The sequence below is a fragment of the Oryza sativa genome, chromosome 10 (genome assembly GCF_034140825.1).
Source record: "Oryza sativa Japonica Group chromosome 10, ASM3414082v1".
Classification (NCBI taxonomy): Eukaryota; Viridiplantae; Streptophyta; class Magnoliopsida; order Poales; family Poaceae; genus Oryza; species Oryza sativa.
Window position 1 is genome coordinate 480,827 of NC_089044.1, and position 27,329 is coordinate 508,155.

The 27,329-nt window shown below is 40.5% G+C and overlaps 2 protein-coding genes across 2 annotated transcripts; both read right to left on the bottom strand.

The window, feature by feature from the left end:
* Positions 1 to 7,057: 7,057 nt before the first annotated feature.
* On the bottom strand, positions 7,058 to 14,090 carry LOC4347957 (peroxidase 2). Its single transcript, XM_066304939.1, has 3 exons — positions 13,546 to 14,090; positions 10,562 to 10,571; positions 7,058 to 7,736 (listed from the first exon to the last, which is right to left on the bottom strand). Exons 1-3 carry the CDS (start codon positions 13,999 to 14,001, stop codon positions 7,213 to 7,215), a joined length of 990 nt encoding a protein of 329 aa, XP_066161036.1. The 5' UTR covers positions 14,002 to 14,090; the 3' UTR covers positions 7,058 to 7,212.
* Positions 14,091 to 24,161: 10,071 nt separating this feature from the next.
* On the bottom strand, positions 24,162 to 26,987 carry LOC112936652 (replication protein A 70 kDa DNA-binding subunit B-like). Its single transcript, XM_026020864.1, has 12 exons — positions 26,844 to 26,987; positions 26,479 to 26,752; positions 26,283 to 26,385; positions 25,993 to 26,129; positions 25,663 to 25,742; positions 25,373 to 25,527; positions 25,106 to 25,286; positions 24,731 to 24,847; positions 24,564 to 24,647; positions 24,420 to 24,499; positions 24,261 to 24,341; positions 24,162 to 24,168 (listed from the first exon to the last, which is right to left on the bottom strand). Exons 1-12 carry the CDS (start codon positions 26,985 to 26,987, stop codon positions 24,162 to 24,164), a joined length of 1,443 nt encoding a protein of 480 aa, XP_025876649.1.
* Between the last annotated feature and the right edge of the window lie 342 nt (positions 26,988 to 27,329).

A 27,329-nucleotide genomic window follows, 5' to 3' on the forward strand; every position in this document is an offset into this window, starting at 1 on the left:
CAAATTTAGAGAATGGATAGAGGACGAGAAGAGAGATTTCCAAGAGGAGATTACATGACGATCATCTTTTTTAAACCTCTCTGCCCACAGTGAAGCATCTTCGATACATTTCGTGAGCAAGTGACGGAGCGAGATGTCTTCACGTCTAAAGACCACGTCGTGGCGATGATTCCACAAATTCCAAAAGCACAGCAGATAGAAAACCCGAGAGTGTTTAGCTGGGATCATTGGTGGGGGAAGGAGAGTCGATACCCCCACTATCGTTGGAATGCTGAGATGGATATTGAGGCTCGTCCAGAACTCCATAGCAAACGGACAGTGGAGGCACAGGTGTGAAGCTGTTTCATCGCCAAGATGACAAAGATCACACATGGGGGTTGGCACAATAGTCTTTTTGTGTAGGTTCCTCTTAGTAGAGAGGCGCTCTCTAACCAGAAGCCATGCAAAGAACTGGATCTTCAGGGGAGCTTTGTTTTCCCAGAAAAATTTCCAGTTAGGGCAGGGAGGCAGGGAGCCACACTCAGCAAGGTAGAGATTCTTAGTTGTGAGGAGGCCACCCGATCCATGCATGTTTCTTTCATCTAATTGTTCAACATCCACATCACACTCGAAACTAGGAGACAAAGATTAGAGTATTGCTCCTCCGTAATCGCCGAGAGGTGGGGCGCAAAGTGATGTCTGAGGTGGGAGGACGAGACTTGTCGGACAGAGGCATTCTGCGCCATCGAGTGCGTATAGAGTGGCTGCATCTTATCAGCAAAGGTATAGTCTCCACACCATCAATCATGCCAGAAGAATGTGCGACTCACAACCCTAACATTCACCGAAGTGTGCTTTTGAAGAAGAGGGAGCAGCGCTGTTAAGGAATTCCAATGAGGGCCTAGAGGAATATGTTCGGCGAGAGCAAAATCGGAGTGTTCCTCCCAAATCCATGAAACCCAGGGAGAACAACTTGAGTGAAGATGGTGAAGTCGTTTTACCAGTAAAGCCTCATTTTGCCTGCCAATGTCCTTATACCCAAGCCTCCAAATTGTTTCGGAGTATACCCATATTCTCCACAAATAGCTTCTTCATAATTAACTAATTCTGAAATTCATAACTATTGAGTTGTATTCTGTTTGACTCACAATTACAGTAACAAAGATGAATTAGGAGGGGGGTATTTTCAACAAACCATCTTATCAGGGCCGCCCTGGGGGAGGGGGAGGGGGCGAGCGGTGTGGCCGCTATGGGCCCCCAAATCACAGGGGCCCCAACCACCCCCTCCCCCCGGTGTCCCTCGGGCCTGGCCAAACAGAGTGCATATGCGGAAGGCGAACGAATTTTTTTCATTTTAGATTTTTTTAATATTTACAGAAATAATCTATCGGCGCAAAAAATTATAAAAATAGACCCTGCTGCCCTAGTGGTGAGTGGCAAGCTGACGTGGCAGACGGCGGCTCGACCGCGCCGTCTGCCGCCGTTGGCCAAAATTGCATTTAGCCCCTGGCGGCAAGGGGCAAAATGTAATTTTGGCAGCCCATAAAGAGCTTGGGGCTCGTACTTTTTGCATCTGGGCCCCTTGCCGCCCCACTAGAGGGTGGCAAGGGATCCAGATGCAAAAAGTACTGCCAAATGATTTTTCTCTGTATTGCCAAATGATTTTTCTCTGTTATGTTAATAATAATTAAAGAAGTATTTATTGGTAAAACTTGTTAATAATGTTATAAAAATGTATTGAAGTTGGTTGTTTCGCAATTTCATATGTTAAGTAAGATATTATTTTGTAATTTATTCGACGTATTAGTGTGCGAAATTGATATAGGCCTATCGCAGTCTTGGTCGTAGAAACATTATATGGACTTAAACAAGGAGAATTATGTAACATGAAGAAATAGTAGTAAAATTTGAACATGATACAACTATTTCCATTGCGGTTACATAGATGATATTATATTTGAACTAGGAGGGAGGTAGTGCAAGAGTTGAACACAACGACGATGTAGTAATGGGACAAGGAAGCATGACAGTAGAAATTTCAATATGCCAAGTTGTCCGATAATAGCTAACCCCTACGTGAGGATCCCTCTCCTCTCTCAAACCGCGTTTTAGTAACCCTGTATTGCTCTGGTAGTTCAAGCTGCACAACACGGCTAGGTGGAGTTAGCACCCTTCTGGTGTCTATCCATTCTCTGTATTGACATCTCCTTGGTGGTTCCTGGGAGAAAAGAATAGATGTGAAGCGAGCAAAGTTAGTAAATGTTGTGAGAAAATAAGGATTCATGATAATCAAAATATTCTTACCATGAAATCGTTGTCGAGAATATTTGAACAAACAAAGAACCTTCGACCCAATATCGTAGGCTTTATGGAACGAAGAACCTGACAATGGATCCTTCGTGTGAACAAACGGAACCATAGCTAAAGGCCACCCGCATTGCAATGCATTTTCCACATACCATCTCCACACTCGAGAGTTTTGAACTGGCATTAGTTCCCAATAAAAACCCTCAGTTGCCCGACTTACTATAACATTGATTGTTATGTCACTTGTCTGCGGATCAACTCTCAATCCCCTCATTAACAATCTTCTTATAGAAGGTACACTCCTCTCAGCCGGTCTATCAATTCCTCTTTCTGATATAATAAATTCTGACAGATCTACCCAGTTGGCCCGTAACGAACGTTTCCTAGGCCATGGTAAACATGGAATATTTGTTTGTTCGACATATCTGTCAACGAAATAACTAGATCATATTATTCTTTCATGCAATAAACACCTACAACATAATATCTTCTTGTGTATGCCAATGTAATGGTAAAGTATTGATTTCAAACTAGCAGATCTACGTAGTTACCGATATCTACAATACGCAGTTCTAGATTAGTACAACTAAAACCTTAAAAACATAATGCATTTATTCAAACAAAGTTTTAAAAAATACACAGTAGTTAACTCAATAGGTACATATAGGATCTATGAATATTACCTGAAATCGGTATCTGAATCCGGCAGGGCTTCGCCCCTTCTTCTCTTCTCCTCCCCCTTCTTTTTTTTAAAACTGGAGTTGTGAGGGGAGGAATGAGGGCTGGGGGCAGGGTGGCAGGCCTTTTATAGAAAACGAGGCCTGCCGTCTGGTCAGAGGGCGGCAAGGGGACGCCTGTAAAATGGCCGGCCCTTGCTGGCTTTTTTGCATTGGGGCCATTTGCCGCCCCAACAGAGGACGGCAAGGGTTTTCCTGTAAAAAACCGCCCTCCGTCACCGCCCGTCCCTCCCCCGTTTGCCACGTCAGCTTACCGCCCCAGTGGCAGGCGGCAGGGTCTATTTTTGTAATCTTTTGCGCCGATAGATTATTTCTGTAAATATTAAAAAAAAATTAAAAAATGAAAAAAATTCGAAGGCGAACAGAGCACATGCGCCGATCGGCTGATGCGCGGAAGGCGAACAGAATAGATGCGAGATTGCCACCGCCTCACACCCACGTTCTTTCCTCCTCATGGTGAAATTGTGCGCAGCGCATCTAGGGCAGCCTAGCTACATCGGCGCCGAGCTGCCAACCCAATTCTGCGCTGTGCGCCTGCGCGGCTGATTTCCGCTGCCTGTTCGCATTTTCCGCACGAGGTGCTCAACAGCTCAGGTGCAGGCGCGGCTGCTGCTTCTTGCTTGCCGCCGGCTGCCCTCCAGTACTGGATGAGGACGACGGTCACTGAATACTGATGTCTGTCTCATCAGATATTCTGTTGAGTACTACATACACATCATTTCTAATTTGCCATCGCCAAATCAGCCCATTGAAATTTGGTAACATTGTGATTTTATCTGTTAATCTGTAATCTCATTTGTTGATTTTTATCGTGTACCGATGTATAGTCATATGTTAGGTTAATTCTGACGAAGGCACGAAGCTGCACTAGTGTGTTTCAGATTTATTTACTGTGCGCATCTAGACTCTTCCGATCAACTAATTGGCAAGATTTTAAATTTAGATTTGCAATTTTGTAGTGTAATTTATATGAGTTTAACAACGGTAACAATGTTTTTTTTTCAATTATCAAACCATGTCGTCGAGAAAGTATGCATGGGGTAGCGAGAAAAAGAATAAAACAAGAAATTGGTGGATGACTTCAAAAGGAATTTTCGCGGTAATATGTACAAATTTTTCTATAAATATATTATTTCTGAATGCAACTTAAATATTTACGGCAATAATTCATATATATAAAGTATGTGTATCTATTAGTTATTATTATATAGTACGATAAGAGTTTCTATATTTAGTTTTGCACCGGGGCCTGAAAAGTCAAAAGACTGGGCCCTACATCTTGTAGGGAGAATCTCAAACTGAAGATGATATTTGGGGTGCTTTTTTTTATGCAATTGTTCCATTTGATTTTTGATTTTGACTACTATATAAGCACACGTCAACTCGTTGCTTAATCAACAATACATGCATGACCAATTCTTTAACTCAGTTGTTTCAAGCATACACCTATAAATTATTTTTCAAAGTAGTTTTTAACTTTTAGGAGTAGCGTTTACACTTTCGGAGGCATTGTGAAATGGTATATTTGCAAACGAAAAGTAATTGTGAATAAAAATTTTATATACGTGTCTTTAGCGATCTAAAAGTAAAGGCTGAAAAATAAACTTCGATGAAAAATCCTTAAAATCAACTCCAAATGTAAGGTTAAAATTTAAATTCTGGCTGATAAGTATAAGTATAAACGAAAAGATGAGGCCATTTGCCTTTTTGCTCTTATATAATTATATATCCTTTTGATGAAGCCTATTGAGCCAATCTATTATATATTTTTTTGCCATTGTCTCGTGCTTTCAGAAAAAAAAAAGAACATGCGGTTTTTGTTTGAGCAAGCAAATTACGCCTAGCAGAACCATTTGGACGTGTTGGACTTTGCCCGTGTCGACCAAGTTGTTGCCACATGACTTGTTCTTTCTTCCCCTGGATGTCAATGTGTATATATAATTCTAGTCAGTAATTAACTTACCAGAGCATACAGATATATGGAGTGTGCATATTTAACGCAATATATACACATAAGTCATATTTTAATCAATAGGACCAGTTCTCCTCTATATGGAGTGTGCATATTGTACACAATATATGCACATCAAGTCATATTTTAATCAGTAGGACCAGTTCTCTTCTATATGTGCAGTGTGCATATCCCCGGCCATCTCCATTTTTTGACAAAAGAAATATTTTATATGAATTATTTTCATATATAGGAATGCCAAAAACTTTGGTACAGTTGGCCTAGATGTATTCTTGAACCGTACGAGACATTGAGTATACATGGAACCCTTTGGACGGAAAAAATAAATTAATTTCAATGGCATCGAAAATGTGTAAATTGGGGAACACTTTGACTGTGTTTAGTTCCATGTCAAAATTGGAAGTTTAAAAGAAATTGGAACGATGTGACTGATAAGTTGAAAGGGTGTGTATAGGAAAGTTCGATGTGACGGAAAAGTTGGAATCTAAACATGGCGTTTACATGTTGCACTTACAATTGATCAGGAGTAATGAAAGAAAATAAATAATTGTCGAGAAGTTTCTGACCTTGATCACCATCATCAAAATCTACAACTATACTATGTGCATTGCATAGCTGCATAAGTATATGTCTTTGTGATTGTCTCGTGCTTTAATAAACAAAATGCAGTTTAATTTTGTTTGAGCAAGCAAATTACACCACTTACACATACCAGAACCACTTGGACGTATTGGACTTTGCCAGTGTCGATCAAGTTCGCAAATGACTTGTTCTTCCCATGAAATGTCACCGTGTATATATAATTCTAGTCAACAACCCACCAGAGTATATAGATATATGGAGTATATATATATATATATATATATATATATATATATATATATATATATATATATATATATATATATATATATATAGTTCCAAACGTCTCTAGACATCATCAAGTCATATTTTGATCGAATAGGACCAATTATTCTATATGTAGTGTGCATCTCCCCCATCTCCTTTTTCTTCACAATCTTTTTTTATTTTTTTTGGTTGGGGGGGGGGGGGGGGAGCACATATGGCGAGGTGATGGAGTCGTGGCTATATGATTCCACCCATCAGGTTCAAATCCTAGAAAATATATCCTATGCACACAATCTTCCAGTGCGCACCAACTAGCAAATGTCACAGAAAATTCTAAAAAATATTGGGCACATATTTCCAATAGTATACTTACGTGTGAAATCTTAAATTCAAATTTATTATATTTTAGGCATAACAAAATAGACAAAATACTAACATATTTTTACCATTAAAACTGTCAAATTTTTCACTTTTATCTTATGGCTAAAATATAATGAATTTGAACATAAGACTTTGCAGATATGTATAATACTATTCAATTTTTGTGACATTTATTAGTTGGTGTGCACGGGAAACTTGTGTGCATAGGATATGTTCTCCAAATCCTAATGTCTATAAATATTATACGAAATTTACTCCGGTCCAACAAAAAGTACCTCGAGATACCGTACTCATGGTACCAAATCGTTTTTAATCGTTGGATCTAACAATATCTATCTTGTCCAGTTAGATCCAACAAATGAAAACGATTTAGTACTGTGAAGTACCAGTGCCTCGAGATACTTTTGGTTAGACTAGAGCAAATCTCATATTATACTTACACAAGAGGTTTTTTAATAGAATTTAATGAAATCATAAATATGCCATTGGTTTCCGCCTCTTTAAGAGGGGACTTATTAGGGGATATGCAAGGGTTCATGGATAGGCAAGTTTTGGAGGGGATGTATTAGGGGTTACGCAAGTGCTTCCCTAAGCGCGTGTTTGGGGATGTATTCATGGGTGTGCGAGTACAGTGTTTTGTGTAGTGGTGTATGTGTCTCTACCATGTAATCAAAAAATCTCTACCATGTAATCAAAAAATAGTGTGAAACACTTTCATAGGAACGCCAAAAACCTTTGTACATTCTTGAATTATACGAGATATTGAGTATGGAACCCTTTGGAAATAGTAAATAAATAAAATATCATGTTTATAGTTGGTTGACATGGAAAATGAAGATCGGGGAACACTTTACATGTTGTAGACTTACAATTGGTCATGAATGAGAGGAAAATAATGAATTAATTATGGACACAAGTAAAAAGATGAGTAAAGTTAAACTCGATCATGCATGGACATGGAATGGAATGTATGATCGATGAGATAGGCTAGTAATAGGTGTTGATCCTGCGGCAGTTTTGCCTGATCTGTCCGTCCATCCCGGTGAGCGGGCTGATGTTCCCCATCTTGATCATCGACGCCGCGAAGCTCCTGAAGAAGCTCTTCTGGCTGCCAGCGAAGCGGCGGACGAAGGGCGCGGTGGTGGCGGCGGCGTAGGGGTCGTCAGAGAGCATGACCTGGTCGGAGGGGAGCTTGGCGGTGCCGCGGAGGAGGCTGCCGTAGTAGTTGTTGTCGAACACGTCGGGGGTGACCGGGTCCAGGTTCTCCAGCGCGTCGTCCGGCTGCCCCGCCGTGCAGTTCTCCCGCGTGAACAGGCACTGCGCCCGCCCGAACGTGTGGGCGCCCTGGAGCGCCACGAGGTCGCCGTGGTCGAGGCCGACGGCGTCGAACTTGGCGACGAGGTCCTCGAGCGTGTCGGTGAAGCCGGGGAGGTTGTCGGCGCTGGGGATGTTGGTGGCGGTGGCGTCGCGGCGGCCGAGCTGGACGCGCCAGCGCGGGCCGCCGGCGAGGTCTGTTGTTGTTGATTATTTTGCTAGCAATGGAACAGAGAAGGAGAACAGAGGAGAGAAGCTCTGTGTTTGTTTCACAAACTGGTTATGCTTTGCTCAAGTATTGCACGTTACATTGATTGTTGGACAGCAGCATCACATCTAGGACATAGCTGCCTATTTATAGGATGGCTAGGAACTTTTCTGAACACAACTAGTACTGGTACATGCATGAAAATACTAGAACTCACAAAGAACATATTATTGTCTACACTACTCTAGAAATTTCACAGAGGAAGGACTTGCTCCTTGACTTTTGTTTCATGAGTAGTAGAGAGAGTTAGAGAGTAGGCTGGTATGTTCTAGAAATAAATTAACTCCAACAAACTCCCCCTTAATTTATTTCTTGCAAACTCCGATGAGCTCTCTGTCGCGGACAAATTTTTCTTTGGATAAAGCCTTGGTAAATATATCTGCCAACTGCTCATCAGTTCGGCAAAATTCCAATTTAACTTCCTGGCGATCAACTGCTTCCCGGATATAATGATACTTGATAGCAATATGTTTCGTCCTGTCATGACTGACTGGATTTTCGCTGATCGCAATTGCAGACTTACCGTCGCAATAAATTGTAGTAGGCTGATATTGCTTCTCGCCCAGATCTTCCATAATTCTCCTCAACCAAACAACTTGTGAAACAGCTTTTGATGCTGCTACATATTCTGCTTCGGCTGAAGATAAAGCGACAATATTTTATTTTTTTTAAGACCAGGAGCACATACCTGAACCAAGTGAGAAAGCGTAGCCTGATGTGCTCTTCATATCGTCAAGACATCCAGCCCAGTCACTGTCCGTATAGCCAATTAATTTTGATTCTTTAACTGGCTTATACCATATACCATAATCTGCGGTCCCTTTGATATACCGCAAAACTCTCTTTGCAGCGGTAAAATTTAATTGACTTGGGCTAGACATATATCTTGATAATAAACTTGCCGCAAACATAATATCCGGTCGTGTTGCGGTCAAATATAATAAACTTCCAACTAAGCTTCTGTAAATTGTTGGATCTGCCTTATCAGCTCCATCTCTAGCCTTTTGCTTTTCATTTGGCAACAAGGGGGTTGTAACTGACTTGTAGTTATCCATCTTAAATTTCTTTAGAATATTTTCAGCATATTTCCTTTGTGATATAAATATTCCTTCATCACTTTGATGCACTTCCATACCGAGAAAATAGTGGAGCAAGCCCAGATCACTCATTTCATATGTATGCATCATATCTTTTTTAAAGTCTTGCATCATCTTCTCACTATTGGCAGTATATATCAAATCGTCAACATAGAGTGAGACGATTAGGATATCCGTACCTGTTTTGTTGACATATAGAGTAGGCTCACTTATGCTCTTGGCAAATCCTTTCTGAATAAAGTACTGGTCAATTTGACTATACCACGCTCTAGGCGCTTGCTTTAATCCATATAAAGCCTTCTTGAGTCTGAATACCTTATTTTCTCCCCCTTGGACTGAAAACCCTTCAGGTTGTTCAACATAGATTTCTTCATCAAGATAGCCATTTAAGAAAGCCGATTTAACATCAAGTTGATAAATCTTCCACCTCTTTTGAGCTGCTAGAGCAATTATGGTACGAATTGTCTCTAGCCTGGCAACAGGAGCATATGTCTCATAATAATCAATCCCAGGCTTTTGCTTAAAGCCTTTTGCCACAAGTCTTGCCTTGTATTTCTGAACTGAGCCATCTGGATTTAATTTTGTCTTATAAACCCACTTAACTCCAATAACTTTTCTGTCTCTAGGACGATCAACCAACTCCCATGTATTATTTTTCTCAATCATATGAATCTCATCTTCCATGGCCTTTATCCAATTATCATGTTTTTCTGCTTCTTGGAAACTTTGTGGCTCAACAACTGAATAATTGCAAAATTCATGTTGTTCTGACCCTCTTTGTTGAGAAGTAGATTCTAATAATTCAACCATACTTCTTACCCGTCTTGGAGCTGATTCCGGTGTAGAAATTTGCTCTTCACTGCTCGGGCTTGAATCTGAACTAGCACTTGAGCTTGACATTGGACTTGATGACTGTGGACTTGAAGTATGATCTTCCACTCCATGAGTGCCATGCATATGTGGTTGGCCTAGTGTGATGGTAGTGGTTGGCAATAATGGAGTACTAGAGGCTTCTGGAGACTTCCAGTTCCATGTAGCACTCTCATCAAAAATCACATCTCTGCTAATGATAATTTTCTTTTTCTCCAAATTATAAAGTCTATAGCCTTTGATACCATCAGCATAGCCAACAAATATGCACCAATCACTTTTATTATCAAATTTTACTCTCTTTTGTGCTGGCACTTGAGCATAGCAAATGCAACCAAATACTCTCATATGACCAATGACAGGCTTTTTACCATACCAAGCTTCAAAAGGTGTACGGTTTGGTACTGCCTTGGTAGGACTTCTATTTAAAATATAAATTGCAGTATTAACTGCTTCAGCCCAGAAAGATTTAGGCATACCTTTGTCTTGGAGCATAGAATTGGCCATATCATTGATCGTCCGATTTTTCCGTTCTGCAACTCCATTTTGTTGAGCACTATAGCCTGCCGTTAGCTGTCTTCGGATGCCAGCATTTTCACAATATTTCTCAAATTCTTTTGAGATATATTCTCCTCCTTGATCGCTGCGCAATACTTTAATTTTTCGATTACTCTGATTTTCCACCATGGCCTTGAATTTTTTGAATATCTCCAAGGCTGCAGATTTTTCTTTTAGAAAATATACCCAGATCATTCTTGTATAATCATCGATAAATGTGATAAAGTACCAATTTCCTCCTTCTGAAATTGTTGGCACTTTACCAACTATATCAGTGTGCACTAGTTCCAATGGTGCACTTGCTCTCCAAGCTCCACTGTGGGGAAAAGAAGCCCGAATTTGTTTTCCAAATACACATCCTTCACATGGGTCAGACTTGAGAGTAATAAATGGAAGGCCTTGAACCATACCTTTTGTCCTGAGTAGCTTCAATGCTCTGTAATTAAGATGACCCATTCTTTTGTGCCATAAATCGGAAATATCAATTTCACTCCTGAGAGCCATTTGAGTTGGATGATTCATCCTTAATAGAAAATTTCTGTTCTTCTCCATATTTATTTTGGCAACCAGACGATTATTTTTACGGTCCAATATTTTGCAAGAAAAATCTTCAAAATAAACCGCGTACCCGTGTTCTAGAAGCTGCCCAATACTTAGCAAATTTTGCTTTAAATCGGGTACCAACAAAACATCTTTTATAAATTTTGGACCGTCTGCTGTTTGAACAGCAACCGTACCTTTGCCTTCACTTTGGGCTATAGAGCCATTTCCCATGTGGATCTTTGCATGATACGATGAATCCATTTCTCGAAATAAATTTGGATCAGCGGCCATATGGTTTGTACAACCACTGTCAATAACCCAAACATCATCTTTTTCTTCTTGAGCAGTATGGCAAGAGAAAACCATTTCTTCAGATTTTTTCCTTTTCTTGTGAAAAATTAGCCCGATTAATTTCTCTAGTTCTGCAATATTTTGCAATATGGCCCTTTCTTTTGCACTTGTTGCAGGTCATTTTCTTCCAGCACATATCTGTAGTATGACTAGATTTTTGGCAAATGTCACACCACAAATTTGAACTGGACGTACCTTTTTCTCTTCTCTCTTGACCATCTTCCTTCTGCCTGGAAAAGCCATTTTTCTGAAAATAACCACGGTCTCGCATTGGAAATTCATTTTTTTGAAAATTTCCTCGAAACCTTGAGTTTTGAGGCCTGAAGCTCAACTTTGACTGAAATGCATTTTCAATAGAGCTCCCTTCGCGCTGAAGCTTTCTTTCTTCGTGAGATTCCAACGAGCTCATTAGTTGCTGAATTGTGAGAGTCGACAAGTCTTTCGACTCCTCAATAGCAGCAACAATGTACTCGTATTTTTCAGGCAGACTGATTAAAATTTTCTCCACAACCTTCTGGTCGTTTATATCTTCACCATAGAGGCGCATCTGATTAACGATCTCAATAACTCTTGGGAAATAGTCTTTTACCTTCTCTGACTCCTTCATTAGCAAATTCTGAAATTGTCTTCTCAAGGTTTGAAGCTTCACCGCAAGTACCTTCTGAGATCCTTGAAACTCCTCCTTCAACTTGTCCCATGCTTCCTTGGATTTCTTGGCGCCAATAATACGCGGAAATAGACTTTCCGCAACTCCTTGTTGGATCAAGAACAAGGCCTTGGCGTCCGACATCCGATCCTCTGCCAAAGACTTTTTCTGTTCCGCCGTAAGAGTTTCTCCAGCGGAATACTCTTGATAGCCATTCTCAACAATATCCCACAATCCTTGAGATAGCAGCAGCGTCCGCATCTTGATGCTCCATATATCATAATTTTCTCCTGCAAATACAGGAACCATAGACTGCGCCATTGTGGCGCCCGAACTTGAAGCCATACTTGTAGCTTCAATTGACAATACCGATACGCCGTGCTACTCCGTCACGCCCTACTCGAACCTGGGCGCTCTGATACCAGTTGTTGTTGTTGATTATTTTGCTAGCAATGGAACAGAGAAGGAGAACAGAGGAGAGAAGCTCTGTGTTTGTTTCACAAACTGGTTATGCTTTGCTCAAGTATTGCACGTTACATTGATTGTTGGACAACAGCATCACATCTAGGACATAGCTGCCTATTTATAGGATGGCTAGGAACTTTTCTGAACACAACTAGTACTGGTACATGCATGAAAATACTAGAACTCACAAAGAACATAGAGAAAATTCCCTATATACCCCTGAAAATTTACTCAATCCCTTCAATACCCCTGAATTTGACATTATCCCTTATATACCCCTGAGTTTTCATTTTGATCTCCTCTATACCCATCTCCGTTAGTTGACCATTAGTTGACCGTTAAATATTTTAAAATGACTATACTACCCATCCTATACATATGTGTGGTACCTACCCAATAAATTTTCATATGAAAAATAAACTTATACAAAATACAAGCAATATAATCATTTAATGCCCAACTTAAAAAATAAAACTTATTATTTTTTATTTTTTAAAAATTATGATTAAATCCATACATTAGTTTCACCAGAAAATTAAGAGCAAAAACTAAATGTTATTTAGGTTTAAATTTTTGGGAAGATATACGAAATTCATCAAATTTGATCTGAAATTTATTTAAAAATTTTAAATTTGTTTTCTAATTTGTGATAAACTAATTATATCCCCTTTGTTTTTTCACAACGAATCTTTTTTCACTAAATATTTGTTGAAAAGTAATTTTCAAATCTTATGCAGAACTTTTTTTTACAATAAATCTTTTTTTATTTTAATGAAATAATGTTTTATTTTCAAAAATTCATAACAAATATTTAGTAATTTATTCCTTATTGGTTTTCACAACTCAAATAATTTACACATAAAACATTTCTAGCTTTTAACAATATAACAAGGACAATAAAGTAATTTCTACAATAACTAACGGTCAAACTAATGGTCAACTAACGGAATGGGTATGTAAGGGATCCAAATAAAAACTCAGGGGTATATAAGAGATCAAACAAATTTCAGGGGCGTAGAAGGGATTGGGTGAAATTACATGGGCATATAGGGAATTGGCCCAAGAACATATTATTGTCTACACTACTCTAGAAATTTCGCAGAGGAAGGACTTGCTCCTTGACTTTTGTTTCATGAGTAGTAGAGAGAGTTAGAGAGTAGGCTGGTATGTTCTATAAATAAATTAACTCCAACAAGGTCGACGGAGACCTGGGCGGCGATGGCGAGGATGTCGGCGCAGGAGACGACGCCCGGGCATGCCTTGTCGAGCTCGCACTTGATGTCGTCGACGACGTCGAACCCCCGGGCGGAGTTGTCGTTGGCCGGGACGCGCTTCTCGGTGTGGATCCCGGACGGCAGGTCCTCGTCGAGGAGGATGGAGGCGTCGCAGCCGTTGACGAAGCAGTCGTGGAAGTGGAGGCGGATGAGGGAGGCCGGGATGCGCGGGTCGGCGACGCGGGCGTCCTGGATCACGCGCCGCACCACGTCCTGCGCGCTGGGGCACGTCTCGTCGTAGAATCCGGCGCTGAGGCCGCCGCCGCCGCCGCCGGAGCCGGAGCTACTAGCAGGCCAGGCATTGGCTGATGAGTGGCTGATCAGCGCTGCTGCGAGCAGTATCACCAACACTAGGAGAAGAGACGAGGTGGAGGAAGCTGGTGCAGCCATGGCGCGCAGCTATCGATCTGTTACACTAGCTAGCTAGCCTAGCAGTTTGTGTGGTGCTCAAGCTAGGGTTGGTTGGGTTTGCTAGCAGATGGGATGAAGAAGATGATGAGGAGTGGAGCACAGATTTATAGGGTTTGGATGTGTTCCTTGATCGATGATACATCACATCATATCAAGGAAGCTGCAGTGTCGCCAGGTTGATGCTGCATGAATTGGTCGGCGCCAGCCGCGTGCTTACGTTTGACACGCTCCTACAAAAAAAAAACAAACTACTTACATCTTAGTTCTTCACATATTTTTATTTTACAAGTTGATCCCTAAGTAATCTAATTAATTGTAGTCATGAATGCTTGGATCCGCGCTATAATATCTCAGTGCCAATAGCATTATTAATTAGTAAAAGTTAGCATATAAACTCGTCCCGTCTAAAATAACAGCTTATCCTTCATTGTTGATGCTTATAAGCGAAGGATCTATTTCTACATTTAGTTTTATTTACGGATCGATTTGTGAATTGAGAATCTGAAATGGACTCATTGGCAAAAGAATATTAATTTCCTAGGAGTATTCGAAGTTCAGATACATGCATGATGCTGCTGATGCACGCAAATAGACGACACAGCCCATCTCCAGGCGTACGTGCTGACAAGCGTTGAGTTGGTCTAATTAATCATCTTAATGACTAGCTAATTATCTATCTATTATCTATTATCTATCTATCTATCTATCTATCTTCTATCTTCTATCTATCTATCTATTATATACTAAAAGTCTATTAAACTTCCTCAAAACACTCTCACGTCGCCACTTGGCGCTCTAATAAATTAGAGAAAGTCCTAGAAATTTCAAGAAGAAAGAAAAAGATCTGGCCATTGATTTTCATTTAAACTGATGGACTCATAATTTTACACCGTTAGATTAGATTAATCTCTGAGTCCCTCTCCTGCCAAAGGCCCAAAGCTCTCTCCACGCACACGTACCTGCCACCTCCCGTAGGACCCTATTTCTTTTTTTTCCTTTTATTGGTGGTTAAGATATTTAATGGCCTCTTTTTCTAACGTGAAGGCTGAGAGCGGACTATACACCGGTTGCACCCATGCACTTCGCATGCATTTGTGGTTTATACTTTTGAGTTGGACCTTTTAAAAATAAATAAACAATATTTTAAGTGATTATGGCTTTTAAATTGTATATAACCAATTTGTGATCGATTTGAACCATTCTATGTATTTCTTTACTCAAACGATTTCAGGCGCATTGAACTATATTTCAGAGTAAAAGACAAATATTACACGTTGAACCCAAGACCACTAAATTAAAGACTATCATTAAAATTTCTCAAACTTTTATGGAACTGATATTTATCTTTTGAAAGAAAATCATGGGGAAAACATGCAAATTTTCCACCATTAGATATGCTTTAAGATGCATAAGATGCATGCGTGGAAGAGAGAAAAAATCAAATGGCGCATGGATACCAAGGATCGAACCAGCGATCGACGTGCAAAACGCTAGAGCATGTGTTCACTACCAAGATTTGTAAATTTTTCTATTTTACAATAATAATTACATCTTTCTTGTACTGCAGTTATATACGAGTTACGAATGTAATTACACTGCTATTATACTATAATTACATTTGCCAGAAATTTTAGGGGGATTTTCTATCGAATGTTAGATAGACAGTCTCTATTTTTTAATCTAAATGACAACGATATGCCGTTAGAAATATATGCAATGCCTTTTTATCATTAGAAATATACACAATGCCTTTCTGCCAAATGTCCCACCACCCCTCTCCTCACCTCGTCTCATATCCCCTTTACTCCTTATTTTTAAGTAGTTGAGATATTATTTTTAATTTATCATAATAAATCTCAAAAAAGCAACTTTTAGGTACCCAAACAATTATTATTCGCTCACACCGTTATATTTCTTACAATTAAATGCCGTAGGCTCTCTGGACCTTCCATTATATTTGAGAGATGAAGTGAATAATTAAAGTCATCAAACAAATATAATGAAATATCTGACGCCTTGAGAGAAGAATATTGGAGACATTGCTAGGCCTTTAGCCTGTCAGTCAACTTTGATTAAATTTATGGTGTGAGAAAAATCTACTTCGTAAGTATTCTTGAAAACGAAATATTTTGTGTTGGTTCATGTTCTAAAATTTTACCGGTCGCTCAAATAATCATAAATATGTAAAATAAAAATAGGAAAGAAATTAGTCCTGCTACTATGAAATCATGCTATGTTAAAATAATTTTACTATATGATTTAACTAAGTATATTTATATTTATGAAGTAATATATTTTGTCTTTATTTCGTAAAAAGTCATACTATGAATGCACACACACACATACCTACGACTATTTCCGAAAGACTGGGCCGGCATATTTTGAGATTAAAGAAATCACCACGGATGCCTCACTATTGATGGGTACGTCACCTACAACTGAATGCACACACACATACCTACGACTATTTCCGAAAGACTGGGCCTGCATATTTTGAGATTAAAGAAATCACCACGGATGCCTCACTATTGATGGGTACGTCACCTACAACTGAAAGAACAATTAATCGTAAATGCAAGCACCCATATCAAGTATAGGACTTGAACCCAGGTGGCAAGTTCCAGAACAAGAAACCTAACCAGTTGAGCTACGCTTGCTTTGCAATAATGTTGGATACTAAAACAACTATAATTTTTTAGATCTATCTTATTAAAAAAACAAGTGTGTATTCATGGTACATCACATTTCAAAAATGTTACTGCGCAATTATATTTCATCGTTATCGTATTCATGTTAAGCTGCGTGGAGGTTCTGACCCACTCTACATGAAATGTTCATAGATGGATCACCTCTCAAACTACATCAATTATAAGAGTCTATATAAACCTATACATTTAGTGGAGTTTCATGTCTAACACAATTCATCCTCTAATAAACCATGATAATATATGCAACTAAGAAAAGAAAAACACCTTAATTTTACTTTACACTTACTTTTACTTTCGTTAACATGTTTTCTTAAGAAAAGAAGTCTACCTTCTTTTCAATTGCTTATAGATGTTACTTAATTATGATATAATATAAAGCTAATAGGTTAGAAAATTATAAAAGCAATTAATGCCGACGTAAACAATTTATGGAGAAATCGTGGCAGATGTTATCCGTTTAATATTTCACTCTTATAAGTGTCTTGAACTAAGCGTAAGACACATGTCCGCGTGAAAGCGTGGGCTACCTTCCTAGTTTCTTTTAAAGGCAGATCGAGTTGGTGCAGGTATGACGTATTGTACGCGGTAGCTTGCAGAGGTAAATTTGGACTAGAAAACTTAGTTAACCGAGATCGATCGATCGAGCTGAGTCGCTAGCTAGCTAGGGAACTCATCTATATATTACACTACCAACTAAATATCACCATATATAATACTCCCTCCGTATTTTAATGTATGACGCCGTTGACTATTCGACCAACGTTTGACCATTTGTTTTATTCAAAATTTTTATGCAAATATGAAAATATTTATGTTATGCTTAAAGAACATTTGATGACGAATCAAGTTATAATAAAATAAATGATAATTACATAAATTTTTTGAATAAGACGAATGGTCAAACATTGAACAAAAAGTCAACAGCGTCATAGATTAAAATATGGAGGTTTCTTTCTGTGGAGATTATGGGTGCCCCATACCCACACGGCGTGGTTATCCGACTGGTTATAGCGGATAACTTATATCTATGGAATATGTAACGGATCATGACTTGGGTATTACGTTTCCTTTATATTATGGAATAGCCTAAAGTTCTGGTTTGATTATGTTGTAAAGTAGATTTAGGAAACCGATACCGTATTGGTTAAGGTTTCTATCTTGTAATCCTGCCCCCCATCCTATATAAGGTGGGCAGGAGGCCCTCTAGGGGGCATGAGCACATATGATCGTCATATCTATAATACACTCGGCGGATTCAAATCTTCAAACATGAGTAGCGTATTACATCTCATTGAGAGGGCCTGAACCTGTCTAAATCCTTGTCTCCGCATCCATCCACTTTTAGGTCTCGTGCCCTACCCCTTTTATTATTGCCGAATTCATGTTTCGACAGTTGGCGCGCCAGGTAGGGGTGCGCCGAGTTATCTATCAAGAAGTGAGATGGAACCAATTAGAAGTCCCCGAATCAGATTCAATCTAGCAAGGAAAATCAACCTCAGCAAGTTAGATCGCTCCAATCTCCGACGTCACCAATGGTGGTGAATCCTTAAGATTCAACTCGCCAAGATGCCGGCTGGAGCTGCTATACAGTCCGTAGCCAAAAGAATCGTTTGTATCCAAGAGATCATCGGCCACGTCTCCAACTACCAGCCTGCACAACCCTGCTCGATCGTGCTGCTCTGCATGGAGGTCGGCCACGGGAGGCACCACTGCTATCTGGACAGGTGCCGATCCAGTTGTCGTCGTCGTCGCCGTTTTCTGTTATGCTCGGTGAGATTGATTCCGCTGAGAACAGATTGGACGCTTCGAGTTAGACGCGGACTCGGCGCCTCGCCGGAGGCGTGTAGCAGCGCGTCATCCACCGCAGCCATCTATCAGCCGTGTGAAGACAGCTACTCGCCGGGATAACAATCACCCGTCAGCACATGCACTTGGACATGCAAGGATCGGCTTTGCATCTACACGCATAAACACATGCATGCATGGATAAAAACTGCTTTCCGGCATCGGCAGATTTATCGTTCCAATCTATTATTATGATTATGATATTATTTTTAATCATAGATTGATCTGCCTTTTGATTCTTCTTTTTCTCTCGCGTGCATATACTGGCGTTTGATGGATCCATGATTACCTCCGATGACGGCATCATGCTGAAGGACTGTCGGTTACAGGGGCAGATACACGCACAGTGGCATGCAATACTTTCAGACGCATGGACATGCAAATTAGCATGCGTATATGCTGCATGCATACATCAATATATATAGCATATAATATCTATACGTTATTGCTAATTGCTATTCCTAATCAGTCTGATTAATATATTGGGTATTTTTTGCATGTGAGATCATCGTTGGCCTATCCATCCGGCTGACGTCGCCCTGATCTGGCTGGAGCGAGCTGCTCACACGCATAATTTGCACTCTGCCGTATGCACATATATACACGCGTGCGAGCAGATTGGGAGCAAACATGTGTGAGGAAATATCCTAGCGTTTTCCAACCATCACTGGGCCTCTTCATCTTCACCGACTAGCCGCCTCGTCAGCCGCCGACTAGTGTTTCCGCCTGCACAGCTGGCCTATTATGCCGCCGTTTGTTGGGCTTATATGTCTCCACTGCCGGCTTGCCTTCGCCACCGCCAACTGATGTCTCTGCCTGCACGGCTGGCCTATTATGCCGCCGTTGTTGGGGGTCTACATCTTCACCGCCGGCTCGCCTCCGTCGCCGCCGACTAGTGTTTCCGCCTACACGGTCACACCATAGTTGTTGGGCGTCTACGTCTTCACAGCCGGCTTGCCTTCGCCGCCGCTGACTGGTGCCTCCGCCTACATGGCTAGTCTATTATGCCGCCGTTGATGGGCGTCTACGTTGTCACCGACCGGCCGTCTCGTCCGCTGCCGACTGGTGTTTCCGCCTACACGGCTGACCTATTATACCGCTGTTGTTGGGCGTCCACATCTTCACCAACCGGCTTGCCTTCGCTGCCGCCGATTGGTGTCTCTGCCTACACGGCTGGCCTATTATGTCACCGTTATTGGGCGTCTACGACTTCATCGCTGGCTTGCCTCTGTCGCCACCGACTGATGTTTCCGCCTATACGGATGGTGGACTCCGTCACCGTTGATGGGCCTAGTCATCTACACCACCGGCTTGCTTCCGCCGCCGCCGACTGGTGTTTTCATTGCCATTGATGGACGACTTTGTTCCCACATCAGCCACCTCTGCCATCATCAAGAGGAATATTACAAAGCTAAGTCATTATTTTTTCTTATATGATATTTTCCTTTTCCTCTGCCTCACTACATCAACTGGTTAACCGTTGACTAGTGAGTCGGGAGCTACAGATATTATATCATATTTTTCAACAATTTTCATAATATTTATCTTGATTGCTTGCGAAATAATACGAGTAACAATAAAGTGCCTATCGAGTTATGGAGTTGTATCTTCCTATGCTTTCCGTTTGGTTTGTCAATGGATAGTTTGCCTTTGGGCTGATTCCTAGCACCCGGGGGCTCGTTGGATGGACCAAGTAACGCAAGGTGCTAAGTATTACTCGGAAGAAATCAAAAGCATAGAGATAAGATAATTTATTTTCTACTCTTAATAATTGCAAAAGTACCTGAGTAGTAAACGCCAATCCGTGAAACTTTGTCCCATTAATGGCGAACTCATGTCACTTATATGCATCTTTGGGAAGTGCCTAGGTTGACTCCCGATGCTTGGGGTCTATGACTAGTCGGGCAGAGTGTTTAAACGTACGGAGTCATCTGCTCAGGGAAATCAAAATTGACAAGAGGAGAAATACATATTTATAAATATTTTAAAATACTTGAATTTTTCTCGAGTATTATATTTACACCAGATACTACTTATCCTATATGTTTGTTCTGTAGGATCCAGATCCAGATATGCATAAAAGGGATTCATGGCTTTAAGCTTATCTCTTACGCTCCAGGAATGGATCAGTCAGAACATCACCAACGGCTTGCCTTCGCCGCGGCCGACTAGTGTCACCGCCTGCATGGCTGGCCTATTGTGCCGCCGTTGTTGGGCGTTTACGTCTTCACCGCCGGCTTGCCTTCGCCGCACGCGACTGGTGTCACTGCCTGCACGGCTGGCCTATTCTGCCGCCGTTGTCGGGCGTCTACGTCTTCACCGACCGGCTTGCCTTCGCCGCCGCCGACTGGTGTCTTCGCCTACACGGCTGGCCTATTATGCCGCCGTTGTTGGGCGTCTACGTCTTCACCGCCGGCTTGCCTTCGCCGCACGCGACTGGTGTCACTGCCTGCACGGCTGGCCTATTCTGCCGCCGTTGTCGGGCGTCTACATCTTCACCGACCGGCTTGCCTTTGCCGCCGCCGACTGGTGTCTTTGCCTACACGGCTGGCCTATTATGCCGCCGTTGTTGGGCATCTACGTCTTCACCGCCGCCGACTGGTGTCGCCGACTGCACGGCTAGCCTATTATGCCGCCGTTGTTGGGCGTCTACGTCTTCACCGACCGGCTTGCCTTCGCCGCCGCCGACTGGTGTCTTCGCCTACACGGCTGGCCTATTATGCCGCCGTTGTTGGGCGTCTACGTCTTCACCGCCGGCTTGCCTTCGCCGCCGCCGAATGGTGTCTTCGCCTACACGGCTGGCCTATTATGCCGCCGTTGTTGGGTGTCTATGTCTTCACCGACTGGCCGCCTCGTATGACGCCAACTGGAGTTATCGTCTTCACGGTTGGCCACCTCGTCGTCATCATTCTACTTCTTCCATCGCCGACTGGTTATGCCGCCGCAGGTTGGTGTTTTTATCTTCACAACTACGCGTCTTCGCTACCGATTTGCTTCTGTTGCTGCAGACTCATCTTCACTTCATCACGGCTATGCAACTTTATCACCATTATGGGGTGACTTCATCTTCATTATCTTCGGCACAGGCAAATTCTATTGCCTCTACTTTGCAAGATTTGCTACTTCACCAACCAAGACGTCTACAAGAGCTCCGACATCTCGGCATGCATCACCAAATATGATGCCATGTTATTTTACTACAACAAGTGGTGTTCCAATATTCAATATTTCTACTCGGACATCTTCAACACGTATCTTCACTCAAGCAATGACTACTCGACGACAAGAAGCTACAGTTCTCGACTGTATATTTAGTTGTTTTCCAACTAACCAAAGAGTCGGGGGCTACACAAATACAAGACGAATACAAGACTCAAAATTCGACAAGTTTTTTTTGTCAAGCTGAAGCAATCAATTAATCAGCCTACGAGTCAACTCCAGAAGTCATTATCTTCATCTTTGCTTCGGAGCAGACATTCTACTTCAGCAACTCTTATTATTTCACTGGCAATTTTGGCTTCTGGATGACGACAGATCTGCCAGGGTAGTGTGTGTTTTTCACGTCAATACTTAGCCTACTTGGGTAGATTACAACTTGATAGGTAGATTCCAAGGATGAAGCAGGAGGCAAGGAGTGTTCAAACTTTCAAGATGAAGAAGGCGGACCAAAACGGAAAAGTCACTCTTCCTAAAAGCTCGAGGAAGTACACCATTCGAGTGGGGGAAGATGCCAAGAAAAGATTCCGTGGGGACCACCTTCAACCACTCTTGCTAGCTGGCGCCCAAAAGAGTATAATGACCTCCAAAATATACCAAAATGCCCCTATGTTTGCAAATGTGGCAAAGGCATTATAGTAAACTCACAAAGGCCCGTAGGGGCATAGATGTAATCTCACATGTATGACCGTGGATTACAAAAGCTGGTCAAAATCCCGTAGCAGATAAGACATTTTTAATACAAAAGTAATCAGCAAAAAGTTGTGTGTACTGTTCGAGCTCATTTCTAAGTATAGGCGGGAGAGTTCACTTTTCCCGCCTATCCCCAAACTTGTCCGTAACCCAAGGTCACGACAAAATTCTTTCCTAGTGACCATCTTATTAGGTCATTACTTGACTTTGGTTTTTGGTTCATCCTTTATTTTACTCGATCGGATGTCAGGTAAGATTCTTAAGGTGCTATCAAACATATTTCTCGCATGGTACATGACATCGGTAGCCTAACGAATCTTGAAGTCTTTTTCAGTAAGTACTTATTGAGTAGTTCTTGAACGGCACATTTGGCACGTTCGTATTTTTCTTCCTCTTTCTTTCCTTCTTCTTTCAAAAAGAAAACTTTGCATTTGCAAGACCAATTATATGAGTCTTGGCTTATCGACTAATGTTAATTGTTTAACTTTTAGCTAGGCTGTGTTCATTTGTGTGTGTTGGAAACAAATCTCCGATGCACGACGAAAAATAGAGTGGTCCATTAGCGCGTGATTATTCAAGTATTTGCTATTTTTTTGGATCAATATAATTTTTAAGCAACTTTTGAATAGAAACTTTTTGTAAAAAAACCATCATTTAGCAGTTTGAAAAGCGTACGCGTGGAACACGAGAGAGAGAGAGAGTTGAAAACACAGGCTGCCTAACATAACCTTAATGTTATATTCTAGAGTAAATTGCGTCTACGGTACATAAACATGATAGGTGGGTGTGATCTAGTGCAAAAACTTGAAAAATGAGCATATAGGTGCAACAACTTGACTAGCGCGTTCATTACTTTTTATTCCATATAAAAAAAGCCACCACTCAGACTATCTCGAAAAGGATCTACATGTATTACATATTGCTTTCAATTAGTTAGTTATAATAATAAAATAATATGTCAATTTAAAACCGAAAGATATATGGTTATCAAAAATAAGTGCATGACTAATCAACATATTTATTATCTCAGGTTATGAACATGGTGAAACACGGAAATGAATCATGAGCCAACGATCTAGCAAAGCGTATAATTCCAGGATTAATCAACGTATGCATTAGTGTTTTGGCATAAAATATACATGATTGTAAAGTTTACTAGAGCGGGAGCGCGCTTTGCGCGCTGCACCAGCTTATCTGGATCAAAATGCGTTTGTTCTTTTTTGGGAAATTATCTGTGTTTTTCCTTTTTTGGAAAATTGGTTGTGTTTTTTTTCCTGTTTTAGGTGGTGAAAAAGAATGAATTAGTTTGAAGCATTGAATTGTGAGCATTTGTGAAAAGGGTATCAAGATGGATAGCTTATTACTGTAACGGCAGGCATTTTACTCGAACTACTTAGATAGTATAAAGGCATGTCATTCAGCTAGACTGCATGCATATACATACTATATTCTACAGCATTGGTAGTAGATGCAGTAGCATCTTAGATCATACAATGCTAAGGAAGGTAGATAAGGCAACACTTATATACAATGATAATCATGACAAAAAGCCATGAACAAAAGATCTTGGTTCCTTAGTCCTGGGTAATTTCACAACTGCCATCTGTCTTCTAGCTGGGACATAGCTTTGTACATATATATAAGAAAAAGTCTTGAGATGGATTGCACGTCGACAACTCATTCACTGTGTAGATGAATTAAGAGCTGAGATTAGGAATGCCTTTAAATTGCTAATTTGTTATGTGTAGATAGGTGAGTTTGTGTTTGAGGAGTAACCTGTCATTGCCTTTTTGCTGGGCATCATCCTTGAACAATTTCTTAGCAACCGGAGGTGTTGCTGTAGGTGTAGGCCTTCCTCTGTTTATTGAAATGATGTGTTAGTTACAATGGAAGAAATCTTTATTATTGGAATGCACCTAGGAGTGATCAAAGCACCTTTTTTTGGCTAGGGTATCTGTAGGGAAGGATGGGGTTGCTTGTTTGGCTTCTTCAGCAGTTTCTGGTAGTCCCTTTCCCTTGTAAAAGAAGTGGCGGTTAGGTCTTAATGAATGAGATGAAAGGAAAGAGATGTAGTAGTACCTTATTTTCAGCAGTATCAGGCAGTACAACAATTGAAGATTTATCATGTGAGGTGTTTTCTTTAGCTTTTGTGTCAGTTTTGGGCTTGCAAAATTAGGAAAGAAGTGAGAGTGGATGTAATTCAGTATGAGTGACAACAAGTTTAAGGGTGGCTATAAAGTGGTTACCTTATCATCAGTTTTAGGTTTGGTCTTGCTAGACTGCATGTGAGACACTGAGACAACAATGCTTTTCTTGGTAGGTGCTGAAGAACTTGATTTGCTAGTTGGGGTGTCCTGTGTTCCCTGAGCGATGATGAACTTGGTTGGTGTTGAGATGGTTTGTCTTGGTTAAATGGGCTGCTGTGATTCATTGCTTGTTTCATTTGGTGTTGGTGCTGTTTGGACAGAGCTGCTTGAGCTTGCTGAGACAATAGCTGATGTCACTTGTGAAGCATCTGGGGACATAAGGAGTAGTGGCTGGTTTGAAGCACCAGCGGATATAATGCTATTAACTTGTAGGCACTCTTGACTTCTCATAACAGTATCCCGCGTAAAGCTAACATTCCATGCAAAATTGCTACCAATAAGTGACGTGATTTCACTTGGAATGTATTCACTGTTTGGTGGTTTTTCTTCAATGAGAGATTCTACGGGCCTGCGTAGTAGCCGTTGTGCGATCCTTCCGAAAAGGATAAATGTAGCATTAGCATCATCATCGCTGGCAATTAATACTACTTTGTACCTGCATGAAAAATGGATATGGCTATAGCAATGTGTGGATGATAATTGCTAAAGATGTAAGAGGACAGAGCGTGTTCTGTTATGAACCTTGGATCTGTTATTCCGATGCTAGAACAGCTGGAGTATCTGTAGCTAGAGCCATATGGTTTTGAAGTTTTGTAGCATATTCGACATGAATTGTACCACCAAGAATATTCATTACATATCCTTCTGACAGTCACATTTACTATAAAACGTGTTCCCTGCATAAGAAGACAATGAAAATATCATATTGGTAATTATATCATCAAAAAGTGGATAGATGTAGTTAAGATGTGTTCTAGAGATAGTGTCAACCTTGTGTTTGTGAGGGTTGATATTAAGGATTTCTGCAATACTCTTTTCTTCTGGTACATCCTGGTTGTATCCTGTAGCAGGCTCATCAACCCACTTGATTGGTTGAAAGTTTGTGCTAAAGCTACATAGAAGAATTGTATCTTAGATTAATGGATACTGTGAAAACCTTGAAGAATACAGTGATGCACATAGATTGTAAGAATAACGTTAAATAAATTAAATTACCTCTCATTTAGTTCTGCTACTTCAGGAATATTTAGATGGTAAGCTTCCAGTTAGTGTAAGGCCTATATATGTGGAGGAAATTATTAGATATTGTTAGTTGCATGTAGTCAATACTACAGTAATTGAAAGTTTAGAAAGAAATGTACCTAATCCTCTATAATCTTTCACAAGTGTTCCAACAAACACAGCAACTTGAGCTTGAGTTTGACCAGCATTGTATATGTCATCAGCATCAAAAGAGGTTGCTCTTTCTCCCCAGAGTGTGACAGGAAGAGTTGAATTGCTAGTTTTGTAGATTTGGAGGGGAAAAAGTGATTTAATTTTAATTGGAAGAGATGACTTAGTGTTAAGAATATGTGAGATAGTTTGTGTGAATGCTAGCGAAAAAGATTAAGTAAATAATAAATATGTAAATATTTAGTTGTACTAAACTAGCCTTGCATCGCGGATCTGTAATGTCCTTTTTAAGCTCTTAGCGTTTCTGGACTTAGGACGTATAGTAGTGACTGCACCAACTTCAGTGATCACACCCATAATGTCTGTTTGCATTGCATATAAATTTAATAAAATGATATGGCATTGCAAAAGATGTATATAACAATAATTGCAACACAATAAAAGTATGTTATTACCAACGTAGAATGATTTTTTCTCGACAAGGGAAGGAACATCTTCGAATGGTGTCAGTGAAAATGTAATACCAGGGAAATGAGGAGGGACATTAATGTGTTCTTCAAGTGTTGTCCATTTACTGAAGAGGATCATTAGGTTGTTTGCAACTAGCCTGTATGTTCTGTTTGCAGCCCTAACAGTGAATGAGTCAATGTAGTAAACCTTTTCTTCCTTAAGGAGAGGTTTCATCTTTTCTGTTATAGGGGGGTAAATTTGGGCATGTATGCTAGTCCCCTGCAGATTATAAATACAAATCATGTTATCAAGAGAATTATCGGTATAGAAAGGAAAATATAGAAAATGGATTTGGCACGTAAATTATTACCATTTCATCGAGTAAGACAAGATCAGTGTGGAAAATTTTTGTATCATCGTTGAGATCAGTAAAGTTCCATAGCCTGGAGACCCTTGCAAGGATTCTTTTGTTTGAATCTCCAAACGATAGCTGTGAAATCAGTACATGCGCCATATGGAATCTGCAATAAGCACAAAATACTTTTAGTATAGACAAAACAACACTACTATATATGTACAAGGAAATGTTACTAAGAAGAACAGTACATATAACTGCAGCGGACAAATCATATACTATGTATATAGTATATGGTACATGTGAAGGAGGTATATTTATTCCAAAATATATGTACAAAATTGCTTCTTTTTTAGGGTAAAAGAGGTTAAGCATGGAGCGGCAAAGCCTGCAACAGAAAGGTATTTCAATTATTATTGATAATTTAAGAGAACACATAAACATGATATATGGAACAGTGTGTTGAAAAGCACCGCTGGCAATGTAGCGCTAAGCACTTCG